Consider the following 20424-nt stretch of genomic DNA (forward strand, 5'->3'; position numbering starts at 1 on the left):
GCATAAGCGTAATGGTTTTCTATCCTTTTGGTGCGAGTTCGATTACTGGCAGCGAGGTGATGTGTATCAAAATCTTAGAAGTGTTTTCTATTGATTCACAAGGCAAATGTCTTGTTCGTGTTTATATGTCAGTAGTCCAAAAATCTATTATGTGCTGTACAATATTTGGATTTGCCAGATAAGTCTTATGGCGACGATGGGATATGGAAGTACTAGGAGTGGGAAGAAAGCGCCCATGGCACAGCACGGCAGAGTGCCCTCTTGTTTGTCACGTGATCTTCAACATTCTGCGGCACAATCACATTTCACTGTTCACTGACGAAGCGTTTAGTGTCCATCATTTGTCACAGTAAGGGGGCATCGGCAACACACAATACTTCACGACAAGCCGAGGGGTTTCGAACAGGAGGTCACAGTTGCACACAAGATGTTTTAATTCAGAAACATTTCTTGTAATGGTGATTGCCCGAATCGTTAGCTGAATGGTCAGCATACTGCCCTTCGGTTCAGAGGGTCCCGGGTTAGATTCCCGGCCGGGTAGGGGATTTTAATATCTTCTGATTAATTCTTTTTTGCTATTTATTTTACGTCGAACCGACACAGATCGGTCTTATGACGACGATGGGATAGGGAAGGCCTAGGAGTGGGAAGGAAGCGGCCGTGGACTTCATTAAGGTACAGCCCCAGCATTTGCCTGGTGTGAAAATGGGGAAACCACGGAAAACCATCTTCAGGGCTGCCGACAGTGGGATTCGAAGCCACTATCTCCACGATGCAGGCTCACAGCTGCGCGACTCTAACCGCGCGGCCAACTCGCCCGGTGATTATTCTGGCTCGGGGACTGGGTGTTTGTGTATGTCCCAACACTCTCCTCTTCATATTCAGACAGAACACCACACTACCAACCACCACAGAAACACGCAATAGTGATTTCATCCCTCCCTATAGGGTTGGCGTCAGGAAGGGCATTCAGCCGTAAAACAGGGCCAAGTCGCCATATTCCACGCAGTTCGCACTCGCGACCCTACAGGTGTGAGAAAAGTGGAAGAAAAGAATAAGATTTCTTGTAATGCTGATTATATGGTTTCGATTTCCACATCCAGATCCGTCAAGGTTGATAACAGCCTTGGTGATTTTCTTCTGTTGCAGCAGCTGCTGCTAATAATAATAATAATAATAAGAAGAATAAGAATAATAATATCCACCTCTGTGGTGTAGTGGTTAGTGTGATTGTCTGCCACCCCCAGAGGCCCGGGTTCGATTCCCAACTGTGCCACGAAATTTGAAAAGCGGTATGAGAGCGGAAAACGGGTCCCCCAGCCTCGGGAGATCAACTGAGTAGAGGGAGTTCGATTCCCTCCTCAGCTATCCGCGAAGTGATTTTCCGCTGTTTCCCATTTCTTCTCCAGGCTAATGCCGGGATGGTACCTAACTTGAGGCCACGGCCGCCTCCTTCTCTCTTCCTCGTCTATCCCTTTCGATCTTTCCATGCCCCCACAAGGCCCCTGTTCAGAAATGCAGGCGAGGCCGTCTGGGCGAGGAACTGGTCCTCCTTTCCAGTTGTATCACCCCAACTCAAAGTCTCACGCTCCAGGACACTGCGCTTGAGGCAGTAGGGGTGGGAAAATGAACCCTGGAGTGTAAATGGATTAATAATAATAATAATAATAATAATAATAATAATAATAATAATAATAATAATAATAATACGGACTCAGCTATTGTGTACAGGCATTTTGATTTTGAAGCCATCTAGGCTGCCTCTGTGACAAATGATGTGTCACTAGAGATCTTTTCTTTTTAAAAATGCTTTACGTCGCACCGACACAGATAGGTCATATGGAGACGATGGGAGAGGAAAGGGTCAGGAGTGGGAAGGAAGCGGCCGTGGCCTTAATTAAGGTATAGCCACAGCATTTGCCTGATGTGAAATTGGGAAACCACGGAAAACCGTCTTTAGGGATGCCGACAGTGGGGTTCGAACCCACTATCTCCCGAATGAAAGATGAATGCTGAAAGCACTTTTCTTCCATCCTTCAGAAGTCCTTCTACCTCTGTTAGTAGTAATAGTGATTATTGTTTTAAGGGGAAGTACAACTGGGCAAGCATCTTCTATTAACACTAATCGGTAGGAAAATGGAAAAGGTCCTACATTTCGAAAAATGACTGTATCGGCAAAGGGCCACGAGGGGCGTGAATGAAATACTCGCTAGGGCTCAAACAACTAATGCCGTCGGGGTCGGAAAAGAATGAGAGTTGACCAAGGGATGTTGGATGGAAAAGATAAAAGAGAGGAGCCTGGCGCAAGTAAGTGGAAAGAATGACAAACTCATCTGGGGAAACCGAGGTCGCCAAACCACGCTTCCCAAGTTTAGAGCCCCTGATCCCCCCTTTTTTATCACCTCTTACGATAGGCAGGGGTACGTGGATACCTCTCCCACCTACAGGGGCTCTACTCCTCTGCCGGATTTCAGTCTGTGATCTTGGGGGTTCGAGACAGGCATCCTACCACTGATCCACAGAGGGAGCTGTTTTTCTGCTGGCTGATTACCATGTTTTTTTCCGAATTGATTTCAAAACTGAAAAAAAAGATAAAATTTTGTATTACTCCACGGTGCCACAGTTATGAAGCCATGGCTCCGCAGGGCCTTACGACACACACTATAGAACCACTTGTGTAAAAATAAAAGTTCCTAATGCAGATTTCAAGGGACATTGTACAGATACGTGTGACTGTAAGGAATTTTATTTAACATCCTAAAGAACTCTTGAAAGCAAACAACGGCTACTGTCAAACTTAACAGTGTTTGGGAAATGTTACCAATAATGAATACCTAACATTAAGATTGAGGATAAAACAACCTCAGGACATGTGTGCGAAGGAAGTCGCTTGTGGGAGAGGTTTACATTTAAACATAAACAATTGGCAACTATAATTAGCCGTTGTGGGGGCCATGCCAACAGCGCGCAGCGGTATGTTAGCCTAGTTGCCGGGCTGGTGCCAATACAGGCGGCTGTGCTGCGGTCATCGTGTCAGGAGACTTAGCCTTGGAATAGGTGAGTCAAAAAAGACTTCTCTCGTGTTCTTTTGGTATTTTACTGCTGTGTATTTTACTCTGTTCATCGTAGCAAAACGTTACAATAGGGAGGGACATTTATTATCTTTGTAAGATTCAAATATGTTTTCTTAAAAATCTGTTCATGTAAGAAGTATATTCTTTATCTGACTTAAGGACTCTATAGACAATAAAAATCTTTAAATACACGTTGCAACTATTAGTCTCACGATACCAATCACAATGTACTGTATATTTGACTATCTCGGTATCGAAGTACTGTACCTGTATCAGCTTGTATTGCTGTCTTTAACACCCTCGTGTTACATTGATACCTCGAACGTGTAAATGATGCGAATTTCTATATTTCAACGTGTACACCATGTGTCAAGCTCCTTGAAGCGTGCTAATAAAATAATTACATTTTGTCTGCAGATTGGTATTTTCGGGGAAGGGTTTTTAAATACGCACGAGTTATCGAAATATTCCTTTTCTATTTGTTTTACTTCGCACGGATACAGACCGGTCTTCCAGTGAAGACGGGATAGGACAGGGTTAAGGTTGGGATTGAATCGACCGTGGCATTAGTTAAGGTACAGTTCCTGCATTTGCCTGGTATGAAAGTGGGAAACCACCGAAAACCGTTTCCAGGGCTGCCGACAGTGAAGTTCGAACCCACTATTCCCCGAAGACACTACTTTACCTCCGAGAACTCTGGGTTTTCATTAATTTCTTTTCGGGGCAACACACGCCCACTTCGTATTACATGCCGGGTTGAGTGGCTCAGATGGTTAAGGCACTGGCTTTATGAGACCAAGTGGGGAGGTTCGATCCTGGCTCAATCCGATGGTATTTGAAGGTACTCAAATACGTCAGCCCCGTGTTGATAGATTTACCGGCACGTAAAATAACTCCCGTGGAACAAAATCCCGGCACCTCGGCGTCTTCTGAAACCATAAATATGTAGTTAGAGGGGCGTAAAGCCAATAACATTATTATTATTATTATTATTATTATTATTATTATTATTATTATTATTATTATTATTATACGGAGTGTTGGTTGTACTTCCTTGCACCCTTCGAACATCTGATTCCGTTTTCCGGGTTAGAACTCGTGACCTTCGAATCAGAAGGCCGATACTCCACAACGGATCCACAGTAATAATGTTAATTGTTTGATGGAAATTAACTGTCAAATTAGGCCATGTTCAATACATGCAGTCGATATGTAATTGTCAAGTTTGAGTACTGTGCGGTCGTCAAAAAGAAATATTCATTTAATTGTCTAATGTCCAATCTAACTGCTAACGGCCTTAATGAACGCCGGGGTGTCAAGTTTTGCCTCATAGGATTTCTCTATTATTCGAGTGCTAATGACAAGCAGTCTCAATCAAACACCATTATAAGTCACTCACCTCATTTCCAATGTATAAATCTTGTTTGTCTGCCGACTTTGACATACTGCCAGTATCTCATAAGCCAGGAGATTTAAACTACGATAAGTGATATGGTTTTAGTTATTTTATTACTTAATTAGTTTATACATTAAAATGAAAGAGTAAAACATATAGTTTTCACTGTATTTGCTATATTTGTTTTTGGTCGGCTTCTTGACTGAATGGTCAGTGTGCTGGTATTCGATTCAGAAGCCTAGAATTCCATTACCAGCCAGCCCAAGGATTTTAACTGGTCTCCAATCCGAAGGTCACGGATTCGAACCCGGAAAAACCAATCAGATATTTCAAGGGTGCAAGGATGTACAACTGGTACTCTGAATAATACGAAGTGGATGTGTATTTCTCCGGAAATGTAATTAAAACATAGACATCTCAAAGATAAAGTATATAATAAAGAATTATTTTACCATAAAAATCTATATTCAGTAATTTAACTTTCTTTGTTAGAAGGTCCAACACAGATCACTATCTGAACCCTCTTTTAAATAGAATATCTGACGAGGAGAGTATCTTCATACGATCAGTTAGAAGGGAAATTACTCAAAAGGCAGACTTGAATTAAATACTCCTTCTTGTCCTACATTGAGCCGGCCCCGTGGTATAGGGGTAGCGTGCCTGCCTCTTACCCGGAGGCCCCGGGTTCGATTCCCGGCCAGGTCAGGGATTTTTATCTGGACCTGAGGGCTGGTTCGAGGTCCACTCAGCCTACGTGATTAGAGTTGAGGAGCTACCTGACGGTGAGATAGCGGCCCCGGTCTAGAAAGCCAAGAATAACGGCATAGAGGATTCGGCGTGCTGACCACACGACACTTCGTAATCTGCAGGCCTTCAGGCTGAGCGGCGGTCGCTTGGTAGGCCAAGGCCCTTCAACAGGGGAGGGCTAGGAGTGGGAAGGAAGCGTCTGTGGCCTTAATTAAGGTACAGCCCTCCATTTGCTTCGTGTGAAAATGGGAAACCACGGAAAACCATCTTCAGGGCTGCCGACAGTGGGGTTCGAACCCACTATCTCCCGAATAGTGGATACTGGCCCTACTTAAGCGACTGCAGCTATCGAGCTCGGTAATGTTATTTACAGTATAGGAAAACTAATGGAAATGTTCTGTGACTGGACAGAAATGCCTGTTGAACAAGTGATCAAATAAATAAATAAATAAATAAATGAATGAATAAATAAATAAATAAATAAAACTGAGCACTAATTCGCCCTAGAGAGTTCCGATTTCTTTGCCGTCTAGTAAACTGAAACAGAATGTTGAAATTGAAATGACGTCAAATGTAAAATGATTACGTACGGTAGGCCATAGAATTATTATTATTATTATTATTATTATTATTATTATTATTATTATTATTATTATTATTATTATTATTATTATTATTAAAACATATGCATAGAAATCCCTAAATCTGTTGGTAGTTACAATTATATGCCGAAAGTATTGCCAGCGCACATGTGAGTTACACGTTCTCTTTGCTTTAGTCAGTGTCGTCAACTGCAAACAATAGGCAAATTAATTATTTTCCCCTCCCCTCTTTGCTGTTGGAACGGGTAATCCTATTTCTTGCAAATGAATTTGACATGCTTTTAACGTATTTATATCAAACTCCTTTCATCATTCCGTCTGACCTCATTTTGTCAGGATGTCTTGTTCTTCTCTGACCTAGACGATATTACTACGTTTGCAAGACCAAGAGAGTCTTTTATTTTCCACCTTTTCACCGGGCTGAGTGGATCAGACGTAGGGTGGCCGCTTTCAGAATTTGAAAATGGAGAACATGTATACTCGGGTGATAGCGGGTTCGAACCCCACTGTCGGCAGTCCTGAAGATGGTTTCCCGTGGTTTCCCATTTTCACACCAAGGAAATGCTGGGGGTGTACCTCGGTTGAGGTCACGGTTGCTTCCTTCCCATTCCCAGTTCTTTACTATCCGTCTACTACCCGTCTGTGCTGATGCGGGGGAAAAAGAAATACAGCCTGTTTCCAGTCATTTGACCGGGTCAGGAATGGAACGATTGATGCCCCATCTATCGGCGAGGGTAGGAATTGTCCCGGCTGTCGAAGCCTGTCGCACTCCGCTGGGGCAATGATTAATGACTGACAGATGAAATGATATTGAGTAGTGTTGCTGGAATGAAGGATGACAGGGAAAACCGGAGTACCCGGAGAAATACCTGTCCCGCCTCCGCTTTGTCCAGCACAGAGCTCACAGGGAGTAACCGGGATTTGAACCACGGATCCCAGCGGTGAGAGGCTGGCGCGCCGCCACCTGAGCCACGGAGGCTGCTTGATTTGGTGGGACGTAAAACAAATATATGACTCTAGCCCTACCTTCGCTACTCAAGTTGCTTCACACTGAAGGAACATACATCTACAAACTTATGAATTTAAGCAATATATGAAATATTTTTATTTTATTTAAAGATTTCTCAAGTTAGAGGCTAACCGCAGACAAAGCTTGCAAGAACATTATAACTATAGTAGGAAAAAAATATACTAAGAACTGCTGTAAGTGAAGACGTTTAGTTTTGTGCTCTGCTTGCACCCGCATCCTCCAGTGAATATTTTATTTTCACGAAATTAAACGAGATTAGTTGGCACGTGTTTCCAACTAAAACAACTAATCAATTGAATTTTCCCAATTATTGTTATACGTTTGGACCTCAAAAATGAGCAAATGCTGGAAGGAACGTATACAGTAGCTACCCTAGTCAGACGGTAGAAGCGCTGGTCTTCTGAGCCCAAGTTGACAGGTTTGGTCCCGACTCAGTCGGTAGATTTACTGGTACGTAAAGAACTCCTGTGGGACAAAATTGCGTTACCTCAGCGTCGACCGATACGTAAAAGTAGTTAGTGGAAAGTAGGACGAATTATTATTATTATTATTATTTTTATTATTATTATTATTATTATTATTATTATTATTATTATTATTATTATTATTATTATTATTATACATTCGAACTCAGCAATGATGGACTGCCTGTTAAGAACCAATCTCGTTTTACATCTTGTTCGTCTGCCGGCCTTGACATCATGCCAGAATCTTTTGAGCCCATCTATCGGTGCCTTCTTATGCTCTTCACCCGAAGGTGCCCTCCGTCTTCTGGATTCTGATTGCACTTTAAAATCCTGATAGCTTTTGACCATTTTTCTGAGCTCTGTTTCTGATTTTGTTTTCAGGGTTGTCGAGCCATCCCAGATCTTTCTCATATTCTTTGGACCCACCGTAGATGTGACGCATTTGGTTTTACGAAATTTCAGATATTTTTGACATAACCATGTCTTATAGCTGGGCATCATCTGAAAATTTGCATCACAAAATTATTGATACAAAATGTGTGTCGCGATGTTACCTAGCAACCGTGCAGGCTATGGTGTGAAGTATTGATGGATGGCCATTACCGAGAGAAATATAGAAGGCTCTTTTACCGAACAGACCTCATCTCATCGCACTCTAGAGAACTGATCTTGTAATTGGTGATAGTTTCATAGGCCCTGAGTCAATATCTCCCTTTCGATGCGTTCAATTTAACACTTGTGGACTCCAGATTCCAAACAGAAATCTCTCGAAAACCATTCATTAAATGCAAATAAATTAATTTTTGTCAATTTGAGTTTCATTTATTTATTGATTTATGATCAGCTGATTTTCCCAAAGGGAAATGAAACACCATTTATTATTATTATTATTATTATTATTATTATTATTATTATTATTATTATTATTATTATTATTATTATTATATAATTCGCTGGGGCCATCAAGAACCACATTAAGTCTTGTTGCATTTGACACTGAACTTGGCCTCCGTTAGAGCCCAAATTTCCCTCATTCTTTGTGAGTGGACCTGCTTACGCTCCTCTGTCCAAGGGGCACCGTGTCTTCTCTTCGGTTGCTCGTCTCGGTTTAGCCCGCTCGTCAATATTTTCTTGCGGAAGAGATCTCTGTTAAGGGCGTCTTCAGCTCAGATATGTAGCATTTGCAGGTCTTCTTTGGTATTTCTAAACCAGGGAATTGTGGTTTTGGGGTTTGAATCAAAAAAGTGAAAGATTTCTTTAGTTAACTTTCTTCCGTCCATTCTTTTCAGATGACCGTAAAATCGTGCCTGTCTTTTTCTGATTGTGTCGGTAATTTTCTCTATTTTGCTGTAGATTTCCTTGTTGGATCTCTTTTGATGGATTCCATTTTTGTACTTTGATCCCAAGATTCCTCTCACAATTTTGCGTTCTCTTTTCTCCAGTTCTTCAAGGAGTCCTTTGATGGCATTTAGAGATAGGGTTTCGGCTGCATATAGAACTACTGTCTTCAGAACTATTTCATAGTGACGTATCTTGGTGTTTTGGGAAAGGCATTTTTTGTTGTAGATTGTGCGGGATGTTTGGTAGGCTATTTCCAGTTTGCGTACTCGCTCCTGAAGTGCTTCTTTGTCCAGTCCATTTTTCATGATGATCTCACCCAGGTATTTGAATTTGTCTACTTGGTTGATGTCCCCGTATTTTGTATGGAGTTTTGGTGGAGCCTCTTTGATGTTAGTCATTACTTCTGTTTTCTCAAACGATATCTGCAAACCAGTTTGTTCGGCAATTTCCTTTAAAATTTCAACTTGAGCTCTAGCGGTTTCTATGTCGTTTGAGAGAACAGCAATATCATCGGCAAATGCTAAGCAGTCTGTTGCGATCCCCTTGGATTTGGTTCCTATTCTCAATGGACTGTAGTTGGTTTCCTGTAATCTCACCCGCCAGGTTCTGATGATATTTTCAAGAACACAGTTGAAGAGTATCGGGGATAACCCATCACCTTGTCGGACTCCTGTTTTGATGTCAAAGGAATGCGAGACACATCCGTGGAACTTCACCTTGGATTTTGTATCGGTCAGGGTGGCTCTAATTAATGCCAGCAGTTTCAAATCAACTCCAAATTCATTTAAGGTGTTTAGCAGGACTTCCCGGTCAATGGAATCGTACGCTTTCTTAAAGTCCACAAAGACAGACACATACTGCTTGGACCTTAGTGTACAATATCTGATGATCGTTTTGAGATTTTGGATCTGTTCAGCTGTTGAGCGACCTTTTCTGAACCCTCCTTGGTATTCACCTATTTGATGTTCGACTTGTGCTTCCAAACGCTCCAGGATGGCAAGTGATAGAATTTTGTAAGTCACGGGTAGCAAAGATATTCCTCTGTAGTTGTTGATGTTCTTAATGCTGCCTTTTTTGTGTAGTGGATGGATCAAAGCTATTTTCCAATCTTCGGGTAGGGTCTCCTTGTTCCAAATTTCTTCTATTTGCTTTTGCAAGATATCAAGTGATTCCTCTGGGGCATATTTCCATAGTTCTGCTACTACTGAGTCTTCACCCGGCGCTTTGTTATTTTTGAGACGGGCAATGTGGCGCTTGAATTCATCTCTGTCGGGTGGTCTGGAATCTGGGTACCTGAGTAAGGGTTCCTTGGTCTCAATGGCGCTTTGCGGTTTAGTGCAATTAAGTAAATTCTTGAAATAATCTGCCAGAATGCTGCAATTTTCTTCATTTGACGTCGCCAGTGTGCCGTCCTTTCGCTCAAAGCATAGAGATGGTGGTTTATAGCCAGTGAGTTTGCGTTTGAAGGCTCTGTAGTACTCTCTGCTTTCATTCTTCCTAAAGTTTTGTTCTATCTTTTCAATGAGAGATTTTTCGTATTTACGTTTCTCAGTTCTGAACACCCTAGCTGCTTGGGCACGTTGGGTTTTGTAGGTTTCCCAATCATTTTCTGATTTTGTAGAGTAGTACTGTTTCCATGCATTGAGTCTTTCTTGGAGGACTGATTCGCAGGTATCATTCCACCAGGCATGCTTTTTGCTTCTCTTGATTTCTGCAACGTCTTTGGCGGCCTCAACAAGGAGACTTTTGGTTTTGTTAAAGTCACAGCCATTTGGTCTAGCCTTCTCCTGGAACTCCTCGACCCTTTGCCGAAATTTATCATTGTCGAAGCGTGTGATCTGTTTGGTTGTCTTCCTTGTGTTTGCGGGAACTGGTTTGAATTTGATAAGAGACATATAATGATCTGAGGCCACACTGATGCCTTTCTTTACCTTCACATTCATAATTTCAGGGCTGTTTCTCCTGGAGATTGCAACGTGATCAATTTGGAACTCTCCGAGAGCTTGGACGGGAGAACGCCAAGTCATTTGCTTTCTGGGTAGATGGCGAAAGTGGGTCGCCATGACCTGCAGGTTGTGATTTTCGCAAATGGACATCAGTCTTTTGCCGTGGATTGGTTCTTTTGTGAGCAGGGTAATTTCCTATAACTTTCTTGTACTTCTGTTCACGACCTAGTTGGGCATTGAAGTCACCCAACAGAAGCTTGACATGGTGTTTGGGGATTTTGATTAATTTTTCATCCAGCAGGTCCCAAAAATTATCAACTTCGTCTGGATCAGACTTGTTCTTATCGTTTATAGGAGCATGTGCGTTAACTAGGGCGTACGTTTTGTTCGCGCATTTAATTCTGAGTATAGACAATCTGTCATTCACAGGTTCGAAATTTGCAACCGATTTAATGATCTTGGTTCTAACAGCAAACGCGGTTCCAAGCATTACAGCTCCATTGAGGATTCCTCTTTGCGCTTTGCTCTTGAAAAATCGGTAGCCTTCGGATTCAAAAATCTCTTCATCTGGGTATCTTGTTTCCTGTAGGGCCATTATGGATATCTGATTTTCGTGAAGAGCTTTGGTGAGGGTTTTCAGCTTGCCAGTTTGTGTAAGTGAATTTATGTTGAAAGTTGCTAGAAAGGTTTTAGATTTTGGCCTGAGTTTTTGACTCTTCGGGGTACACCGAGACGCTCCGACTCGTCTCTTGCATGATGTCGAGTCTCCCCCAGAATCCGAACGAGACTCGTGCGCCGTGGCATTCACGACGAGGAATTTATCCGAAGATTTACCCCCTGGGGTATGTTTCTTGAAATGTTGTGCCATCACGCTTTTTGACTTGACTTTGCTTTGCACGGGTACCCATCCTTTTACAACTAGGGTTGTTAGCCCTAGAGGTTGCCTCAAGATGTTTTCTGGCTTCTGGTCATTTACCAGTCTTCGCCGTAACCCTGGCAAGGGACCAGTTTTTTTCACGGTGGTATTTTATTTCCCTACTACCCTCTGACTCTGCTGGCGGCAGAGCCAGCGAGCTTCCGCAATTCCAATGGGACGCGCCCGATGGAGGTAACCGGTAAATCCCCACACGGGATTATTATTATTATTATTATTATTATTATTATTATTATTATTATTATTATTATTATTATTATTATTATTATTATTATTCGCCTTTTCATAGCGCATCCCGTTCCGTATCTAATATTCTTCAAGGCGTCGAAAGCAATCTTGTAGTTGTATGTGGCTGGTGATGCGATAACAGCCATAGAATCTTCTGTTTTACTTGGAATCCAACCTACAGGAACGTGACCTTTTTGGCTGGGATTCGAACCATGTACTCCTTGGTGAGAAGCCAGTGATATGTCACTCAGCTCTCACGCCCCACTAAAGGAGTCGAAATACTATCCCTCTTCTTTCAGTAATTATGCTGAAGGGCTCTTTATATACTTTCCTTCTTCAATCAACTGTTACTAGGCTATGTTTCATGAAAACCTTTGATTTGCATCCTTAGTAAAAACTACGCGTATCAAACAGTATTTACCTAGGAATACGACCAGATTAAGAAAATGTCCCGCGAGTGTGTTAAGGAGAAAAAAAAGGTATCCTAAGAGGAAGAGGAATAGAAATCCTAAAAATAGAAAACTTGACGTTCTTTGTCTTCACCCTACAAAATAATTTAAAATTTTATTAATAAAATTGTGACTCCGTAGCTCAGGCGGCAGTGCGCTGATCTCTCACCACTGGGTTCCGTGGTTCAAATTCAGATCACTCGATGTGAGATTTATGCTGGACAAAACGGAGGTGGGACAGGTTTTTCTCCGGGTACTCCGGTTTTCTCTGTCATCTTTCATTCCAGCAACACTCTCTAGTTCATTTATTCCATTCGCGACCCGGTCGAATGACTGGAGTCATCAAGCTGTGGATTTTTATTATAAAATTGGTTTATACAGTAATTTGCTAGCAATCTCATTCTACAATCCAAATTTCCGTCATTTACCAAATTGTAGTAAAACATTAACCAATACTTTATGTGGTACTATGAAAGCATCTCCATTTCCTAAACCATCTGATACCGGGCAAGTTGGCCGTGCGCGTAGAGGCACGCGGCTGTGAGCTTGCATCCGGGAGATAGTAGGTTCGAATCCCACTATCGGCAGCCCTGAAGATGGTTTTCCGTGGTTTCCCATTTTCACACCAGGCAAATGCTGGGGCTGTACCTTAATTAAGGCCACGGCCGCTTCCTTCCAACTCCTAGCCCTTTCCTATCCCATCGTCGCCATAAGACCTAACTGTGTCGGTGCGACGTAAAGCCCCTAGCAAAAAAAAAAAACCATCTGATAGATGCTATTTGGCTTCCACGAATTTGTAGAGAGAATTTCATTTTTTACGGTGGTTGGATAGTGTGCAGTATTTGGTTTGCAATTCATTGCTCATTGTATGAGTGCTTATAACGAATTGCTTTGATCGCAGCTTTTTGCATTCCATTTTGTCAATATAATATTACCTCAGTAGCTTAACTGCTGGCTTCCCATCCGGAAGCTCAGGCTCGAATCCCGGGCGATCCAGGGTTGAGATTTTCATCTCAAAAATCACGTGGCGTCAAGGAATGGCATATCCGGCCCTAAACGCCTAGACAAAAACCAAAATGAGCCTGGGTGGCTCCAACGACCCCAGAAGTAACTGGGATAAACTGAACAAAGAAAACTGTACCTCGAACCGACAAGCTACCGAACAATAATATTGAAATTTTCATCACCTAATTAAAACAATTATTAAAATCCACTGAACCAAATTTGTCGTGCAGTCTTTTTCAATGTCTGATTTAAAGATATCAAGCTATATTCGTTTAAGGCCACTTGAGACCACGTTAAGCAACACTCACATAATTCTGGAAGCCTTCTTTGCAGCCCAAACTATTTGCATTCTTTCTTTGGTAGACTGTCTTCTTTCCTCTGTCCATCCCCTATTTAGTTTCTGTTCGTCGTGGAAGCCTCTGAAGCTGTCGATCACTGATCTATACTTTGTTCGGTTTAGTATGTCTTCCGGATTTAATTCAGACTGCTTAAGATTCTTTCTCGGCTCCTTGAACCATTTGTCGGAAACTTTAGATCTACCACCAAGTGCTTTAAAAAACTGTTTTGTCAGTCTCTTCTCGTCTATTCTAAACAGACGTCCATAAAATATCAGTCTTCTTTTCTTCATTGACTCATTCAGTCTTTCGCTTTTCTGGTATAATTCTCCCCTTCTTCTTAACCTATACTGGCCATCCATTATTTTTGGACCCGTATATATAATATTTATATAATGCATAATATTTGGCCAATATAATTAGCGATGTCAAAGTCTTCTGTCTGTACTCTTCGTTGATGTGTGATTTTTAAGCAACAACTTTCGCGTACTCCAGTGTCTAGTCTGAATTGGCACAACCTGCCAAGAACCGATCATACACCCAGCCGAATAGTAATCGGCCGGCGAGTGCTCTGGAACGCGTGCTTTAACAAATAAAAGCCGACTTTCCTAGAGAACCATTAGATTTGCAAAGGCAAAACATCATATGGCCTTGTTGGTTTTTTAGAAAACTGAGTTTTAAGTACATATGCTGGGCTTTATTTGGTGATGGACTAAACATTTTGCTTATTATTTCGGTTTTAGTGGATAATACATGCAGAAGTTCAGTAAATGTTTACATATTTAGAAAAAGTTCATTATTGAGCAAGAGAATGAAGTGAATGTCTGACATATCCATGCCAGATTTACCTCAGTTTGTCTGGTAGTTTAGGGTGCTTGAGCGAGAAATGAACAAACATCACCTTATTTTAAGTTATTACGCGACTTTTAAAAAAATAATCTCGTAAATATTATACATTTTCAGGTCTATATTTTGAAGCAAAAACGATTGATCACGTGACAGATCCTTCTGGGAATGTTTGTGCAAAATTTCATGAATTTGCGCATAGCGACTTACAGGTGATGTCACTTCGGAAGAAAGACAGACAGACAGACAGACATCGAGCGAGTTTTTATACAGTTAGGGGCGTAGCTGTGAGCTTGCATTCGGGCGATAGTGGGACTGTCGACACCCCTGAAGATGGTTTTCCGTGGTTTCCCTTGTTCATACCAGGCATATGCTGGGGCTGTACCTTAATTACGCCACGGTCACTCCTAGCCCTTTCCTGTCTCATCGTTGCCATAAAACCTATCTGTGTCATGCGACGTAATGCATTGTAATAATAATGATCTAATTCAGGGACTTAAATTTCGACTTTATTAACATTCATCTTCAGCCTGCAAATACAACAGAAAAACACGCTAACATTTTGTTACGTAAGTACTGACTCAACATATTTAGTCTTACAAATTAGGCACATTAAAATATCAAAAAGATAAATTTAAAAAAAATAGAAGACAGCTGGACATATCTTCTGCAGAGTGAAAGTTTGGCGTAAACACGATTCACCGACAAAGGAAAATCGGGCAGGGGAAGTAAGGTAAGGGGTGGAACTGTGGAGTGCATTAATCACAGAGTGGTCAGGAAAGGAAGTTTGTTATATATGATTCTTGTTATTTTTGACACATTTTAGTATTTGTAAATAATTTAATATGGAGCCCTTGGTTTCAATATGAAGAATTATTGGTAAATACTGCAAATAAAACGCATCATTATGAGTAAAATACCACAACATCTCTGCTAAAGCCACTAACTATTTTTTCTTATACATTTGAAGCCATTCTAAAAGGCAAAATGATATTTTTATAAATTTAAAAGAATGTTTAAAACAATGACATTTTCCGAGAGAATTTTTTTTGCTAGTGGCTTTACGTCGCAGCGACACAGATAGGTCTTATGGCGACGATAGGATAGGAAAGGGTTACGAGATGGAAGGAAATAGCCATGGCCTTAATTAAGGTACAGCCCCAGCATTTGCCTGGTGTGAAAATGGAAAACCACGGAAAACCATCTTCAGGGCTGCCGAGAGTGGGATTGGAAGCCACTATCTCCCGGATGGAAGCTCACAGCCGCGCGCTCCTAAGGGCTGCTTCACATCACAGAATATACTGTACATAGTTAAGGGTAGAGGAATGATGCTTAACACTCATATTTCTAATATCTGCAATATCTTCAATAGCATGACGATGAAGCTGGATACACCGGATGCACTCAATGCAATAACAAACTTAAAGCCTGATGCACTCAGCCATCTTGTCCATTAGTAATAAATAATGATAATACTAATCTTAAAATATTTACATTCTTCATACAAAGAATTTACATCTGTCAAAGAGAAGGCGAGCTAGCATGGAATAAACACATTTCAAACAGATTGTGTACATCTTCCGAGAGAGAAGACCTTGTAGACCTTACAGCATAGCCTATGTAATGAGAACTGGACATACCTTAGATTGAAATTTGCCTGTAATAAAAATCAAATGTACCAAATGTTGAATAAATCTCCTTTTGTTTCAGAAACATCTTGGAACAATGATTCAGGTCGATGAAACTGACCCCATCGGAGGTGAGTACAAAACATTCTATTTGAGATAATAAAACAGCATGCAGTCTGATAGACCGGTCCATATAAAAGTGACTGAAAAAACTGATGCTTATTTTACAAACAGCTAACCACTTTTGGTGCTTGCAATTATTCTGTTTAATACCATGCGTATTTCTGTCTGTATCGTTCAGAATGTAGGCCTACGACCTACTCAAAAATCAGTAAAAGAAGAATGAAACCACTCTAGGCTTTGGGAAAATCAAATGATCTGTCTGTCGTTCATGGCCGTCCATCAACGACTGCTAATTTCATATGATCACCAGCCATAAGACATGGCCTGCACGGTTGCTAGGTTACATTGTCTGGCCATCCATCCGCCCATACCTTACCTCACAGGCTGCACGGTTGCTAGGTTACATTGTCTGGCCATCCATCCGCCCATACCTTACCTCACAGGCTGCACGGTTGCTAGGTTACGTTGTCTGGCCAGCCATCCGCCCATACCTTACCTCACAGGCTGCACGGTTGCTAGGTTACATTGTCTGGCCATTCATCCGCCCATACCTTACCTCACAGGCTGCACGGTTGCTAGGTTACATTGTCTGGCCATTCATCCGCCCATACCTTACCTCACAGGCTGCACGGTTGCTAGGTTACATTGTCTGGCCATTCATCCGCCCATACCTTACCTCACAGGCTGCACGGTTGCTAGGTTACGTTGTCTGACCACCCATCCGCCCTCACAGGCTGCACGGTTGCTAGGTTACACTTCCGTCACATGCTTTGCGACTGTCATTTCGTAACGCAAATTTTCAGATGACTTCCAGCCATAAGACATATTTATGCCTAAAAGAAAGCAATTCTTTGATTGTCAAGTATAACACAAATGAAATATGGTGTTCAACTTACTAACTGAAGACGCTTTCACTTTCATCCGGCAGGATTTTACTCAAGTGACGAGTTACAGAAAGAGAGTGAGGGAAGGGCTCCCGTTACAATTATTCTTATTATTCTTCTTCATCATCTTGATTTTTAAGTCCCACTACAAACCCTTACGGTTTTCGTAAATTTCTAGGTGCCAAAAGTGTTGCCTCCCTGATATTCTTTTACCTACCGGCATCTACCGACACGAAGTTGGCGTATTTGAGCTCTTTCAAATTCCACCGGACTGAACCGGAATCGAATCCGCTACCTTGCACTCAGAATGCCAGAGCTCTGCTATCTGACTCACTCAGCCTGGTATAGCGTGATTGGCGCAGTGACTTAGCTGCTGGCTTCCAGCCGGATGGTTGAGGTTCGAGATTTGGTGGATCTCGTGTTGCAGTTTTCACTCGAAATATAATTCTTTGTGCAGAAGGTCATCTGGTCTTAAACTCCGAGCCAAAACCCAAAATGAGACTAGGTGGCTCATAAATTATTGTCACAGAAAGATTTAAATATTTATCATTTGAGTACAATACGGGAGACAAGGGTTGTTTAATATTTTTTCTTCCAGGCTGAAATGTAGACTAATAGCACCGTCTGGGATACTACCTCACTCCTCATTTCCCTAGTGCACTTCTTCGATGATGTCGTGTCATTTTGTGACAAATGATGCTGGAACTCTTGGAGATATAACCAGCCTTGGAGAAAGAAAGCACCGTACAGGCTGTTTCTAAACATGTGGAAGGTAAGGGGGGCGGGGAGGGACGGATTACACACCAAAACAACACAAAAAGTCAGTCACTACTGATCTGCATTTAGGGCAGTCGCCCAGGTGGCAGATTCCCTGTCTGTTGTTTTTCTAGCCTTTTCTTAAATGTTTTCAAAGAAATTGGTAATTTCTTGAACATCTCCCTTGGTAAGTTATTCTAATTCCTAACTCCCCTTCCTATAAACGAATATTTGCCCCAGTTTGTCCTCTTGAATTCCAACTTTATCTTCATATTGTGATCTTTCCTACTTTTAAAGACACCACTCAAAGTCGCCTACGAATGTAATTCCACGCCATCTCTCCACTCACATCTCAGAACATACCATTTAGTCGAGATGCCCATCTCCTTTCTCCCAAGTCTTCCCAGCCCAAAAATTGCAACATTTTTGTAACGCTACCCTTTAGTCGGAAATCACCCAGAACAAATCGAGCTGCTTTTCTTTGGATTCTTTCCAGTTCTCGAATCAAGTAATCCTGGTGAGGGTTCCATACACTGGAACTATACTCTAGCTGGGGCCTCACCAGAGACTTATGTGCCCTCTCCTTCAGATCGTTACTACAGCCCCTAAACCATAACCATGTGCAGAGATCTGTACCCTTTATTTACAATCCCATTTACGTGATTACCCCAATGAAGATCTTTCCTTGTATTAACACTTAGGTACTTGATCCCCAGAAGGAACTTTCACCCCATCAAAGCAGTAATTAAAACTGAGAGGACTTTTCCTATTTGTGAAACTCACAACCTGACTTTTGACCCTGCTGTCCAGCTCACAACATTATCGAGGTCATTTTGCAGTTTCTCACCCTCCATGAACATGTGTCATACGGTTAATCGTTTACGAGCTACGCCTGTTTTATGTATTAGCTAAAATGTGGGGAGGGTTCGTGTTTAGTAATTTAGTATTAAGTTTGGAGTCAGGCTTGTCGCTATAGACATTGCAGTACTTTGCCAACGTGTGGAACGATGCCTGGAGTGTTCGAATGTGTCCGACAGTCAATGAGGTGACGAGTATTCAGGCGCATGGCGGACATTTTGAGAACTTCCTGTATTAGAATGCAGTATCCCAGCTGGTAACCAACATGGCGAGTGTTGCTCGACATGGGATGTGGCAGGTAAGACTATTACCAATACTTCCCGTACAGTGTTCGAAAGTCCGTCACTTGTAAACGATTGACCGTAGGACATGTGTTCATAGGGACTTTTTGTCTTGTATCGGGTGTATTATCCCCCCCCCCCCGGCATGTTTGGGAACATTCTGTATAAACTAAGACCGTCGAAGCGGCGTTTCTACTGTGCGAGACGAAAGCTGTAGTATGGGGGGGGGGGGGGGGAGCGCACGCATAGTTCCTGACCTTGCAAGCACCCTGCACGTGTTCGACCTGACAAGCATCAGTCTCCAGTTTGAATGTCAGCTGTTAACACGCTGAGACAGTTATCATTGCAACACCGTATTTTAGTATGTATAAGTTCTGGTTTGATCTTAATGGTCATGTGAACAGTCATAACTCTCGCTATTGGTGTACAGAAAATCCTAATAGTGTTTATAAAGTCCCTCATTCTGATAGGAAGATTGATGTTTGGTGTGCTGTTAGTGCAAGACGAATAATTGGGCCTATTTTCTTCGAGACGACAGTAAATGCAGACAGGTACCACGATGACCTTTTGACACTATTCTTCCATCAGTTAAGGAAAGAAGAAAAATCGCGTGGATGGTTTCTACAAGATTTAGCCCCGGCTCATACAGCAGAACATTCCCTTCGTACAATCTCGGAAGTGTTTGCAGACAGAGTGATGAGAGCTGGTCTATCTCCCTCTTGTTCTCCTGTTCTAACAGTCTGTGATTTTTACTTGTGGGGTAAACTGAGAAGGAAGTGTGTCGAACAAATCCCCACATATTGAAGGACCGAGCTCGATAGCTGCAGTCGCTTAAGTGCGGCCAGTATCCAGTACACGGGAGATAGTGGATTCGAACCCCACTGTCGGCAGCCTTGAATATGGTTTTCCGTGGTTTCCCATTTTCACTTCAAGCAAATGGTGCGGTTGTACCTTAATTAAGGCCAGGAATGTTTCTTCCCACTCCGAGCCCTTTCCTGTCCCATCATCGCCATAAGACCTATCTGTGTCGGTGCTACGTAAACCAACTTGTAAAAAAACATATTGGAGGAACTGAAAGAAAACATTACGAATGAAAACATAAATATTACAGTGGCAGAACTCACTCGCACCATCTAGAATGTGGTTGCTAGATACAATGCCTGTATAACCCAGCATCTTTTATACGGTAACATTTAATGTAAGATTATATAGACGCTTAAAGCAGGGTGACCGCGGGCGAGGCAGCTGCCGTAGCGCAGAGGACAAACACCCTGCGTTCGGACTTAGTTTATATGAGAGATCAGGTCGGATATTACACGAATGAGAAGTGGCAAGGAAAACAAGAGATTAGGATAGAATCTATTCAATTTGCTTCATCTATCAGATATGTCAATTGGACCGAACGACATTTGAATTCGTGACGACAGGTTGAAAGACAAACGTAGAACTATCTGAATAAAGTAGAAATCTAAAAATACCTACATTCCCTGTAAC

At 42.0% G+C, this 20424-nt stretch overlaps 1 protein-coding gene across 1 annotated transcript in view; it reads left to right on the forward strand.

Moving 5' to 3' along the window:
* LOC136866067 (myosin light chain kinase, smooth muscle) overlaps window positions 1-20424 on the forward strand; it is a 230549-nt gene that overhangs the window by 56837 nt on the left and 153288 nt on the right. The window contains exon 2 of the mRNA XM_067142712.2: window positions 16111-16159. Coding sequence (XP_066998813.1) covers window positions 16126-16159 — 34 coding nt within the window. The 5' untranslated portion in view covers window positions 16111-16125. The remainder of the gene's footprint in view (window positions 1-16110; window positions 16160-20424) is intronic.

This window comes from Anabrus simplex, chromosome 3 (genome assembly GCF_040414725.1).
Source record: "Anabrus simplex isolate iqAnaSimp1 chromosome 3, ASM4041472v1, whole genome shotgun sequence".
Taxonomy (NCBI): domain Eukaryota; kingdom Metazoa; phylum Arthropoda; class Insecta; order Orthoptera; family Tettigoniidae; genus Anabrus; species Anabrus simplex.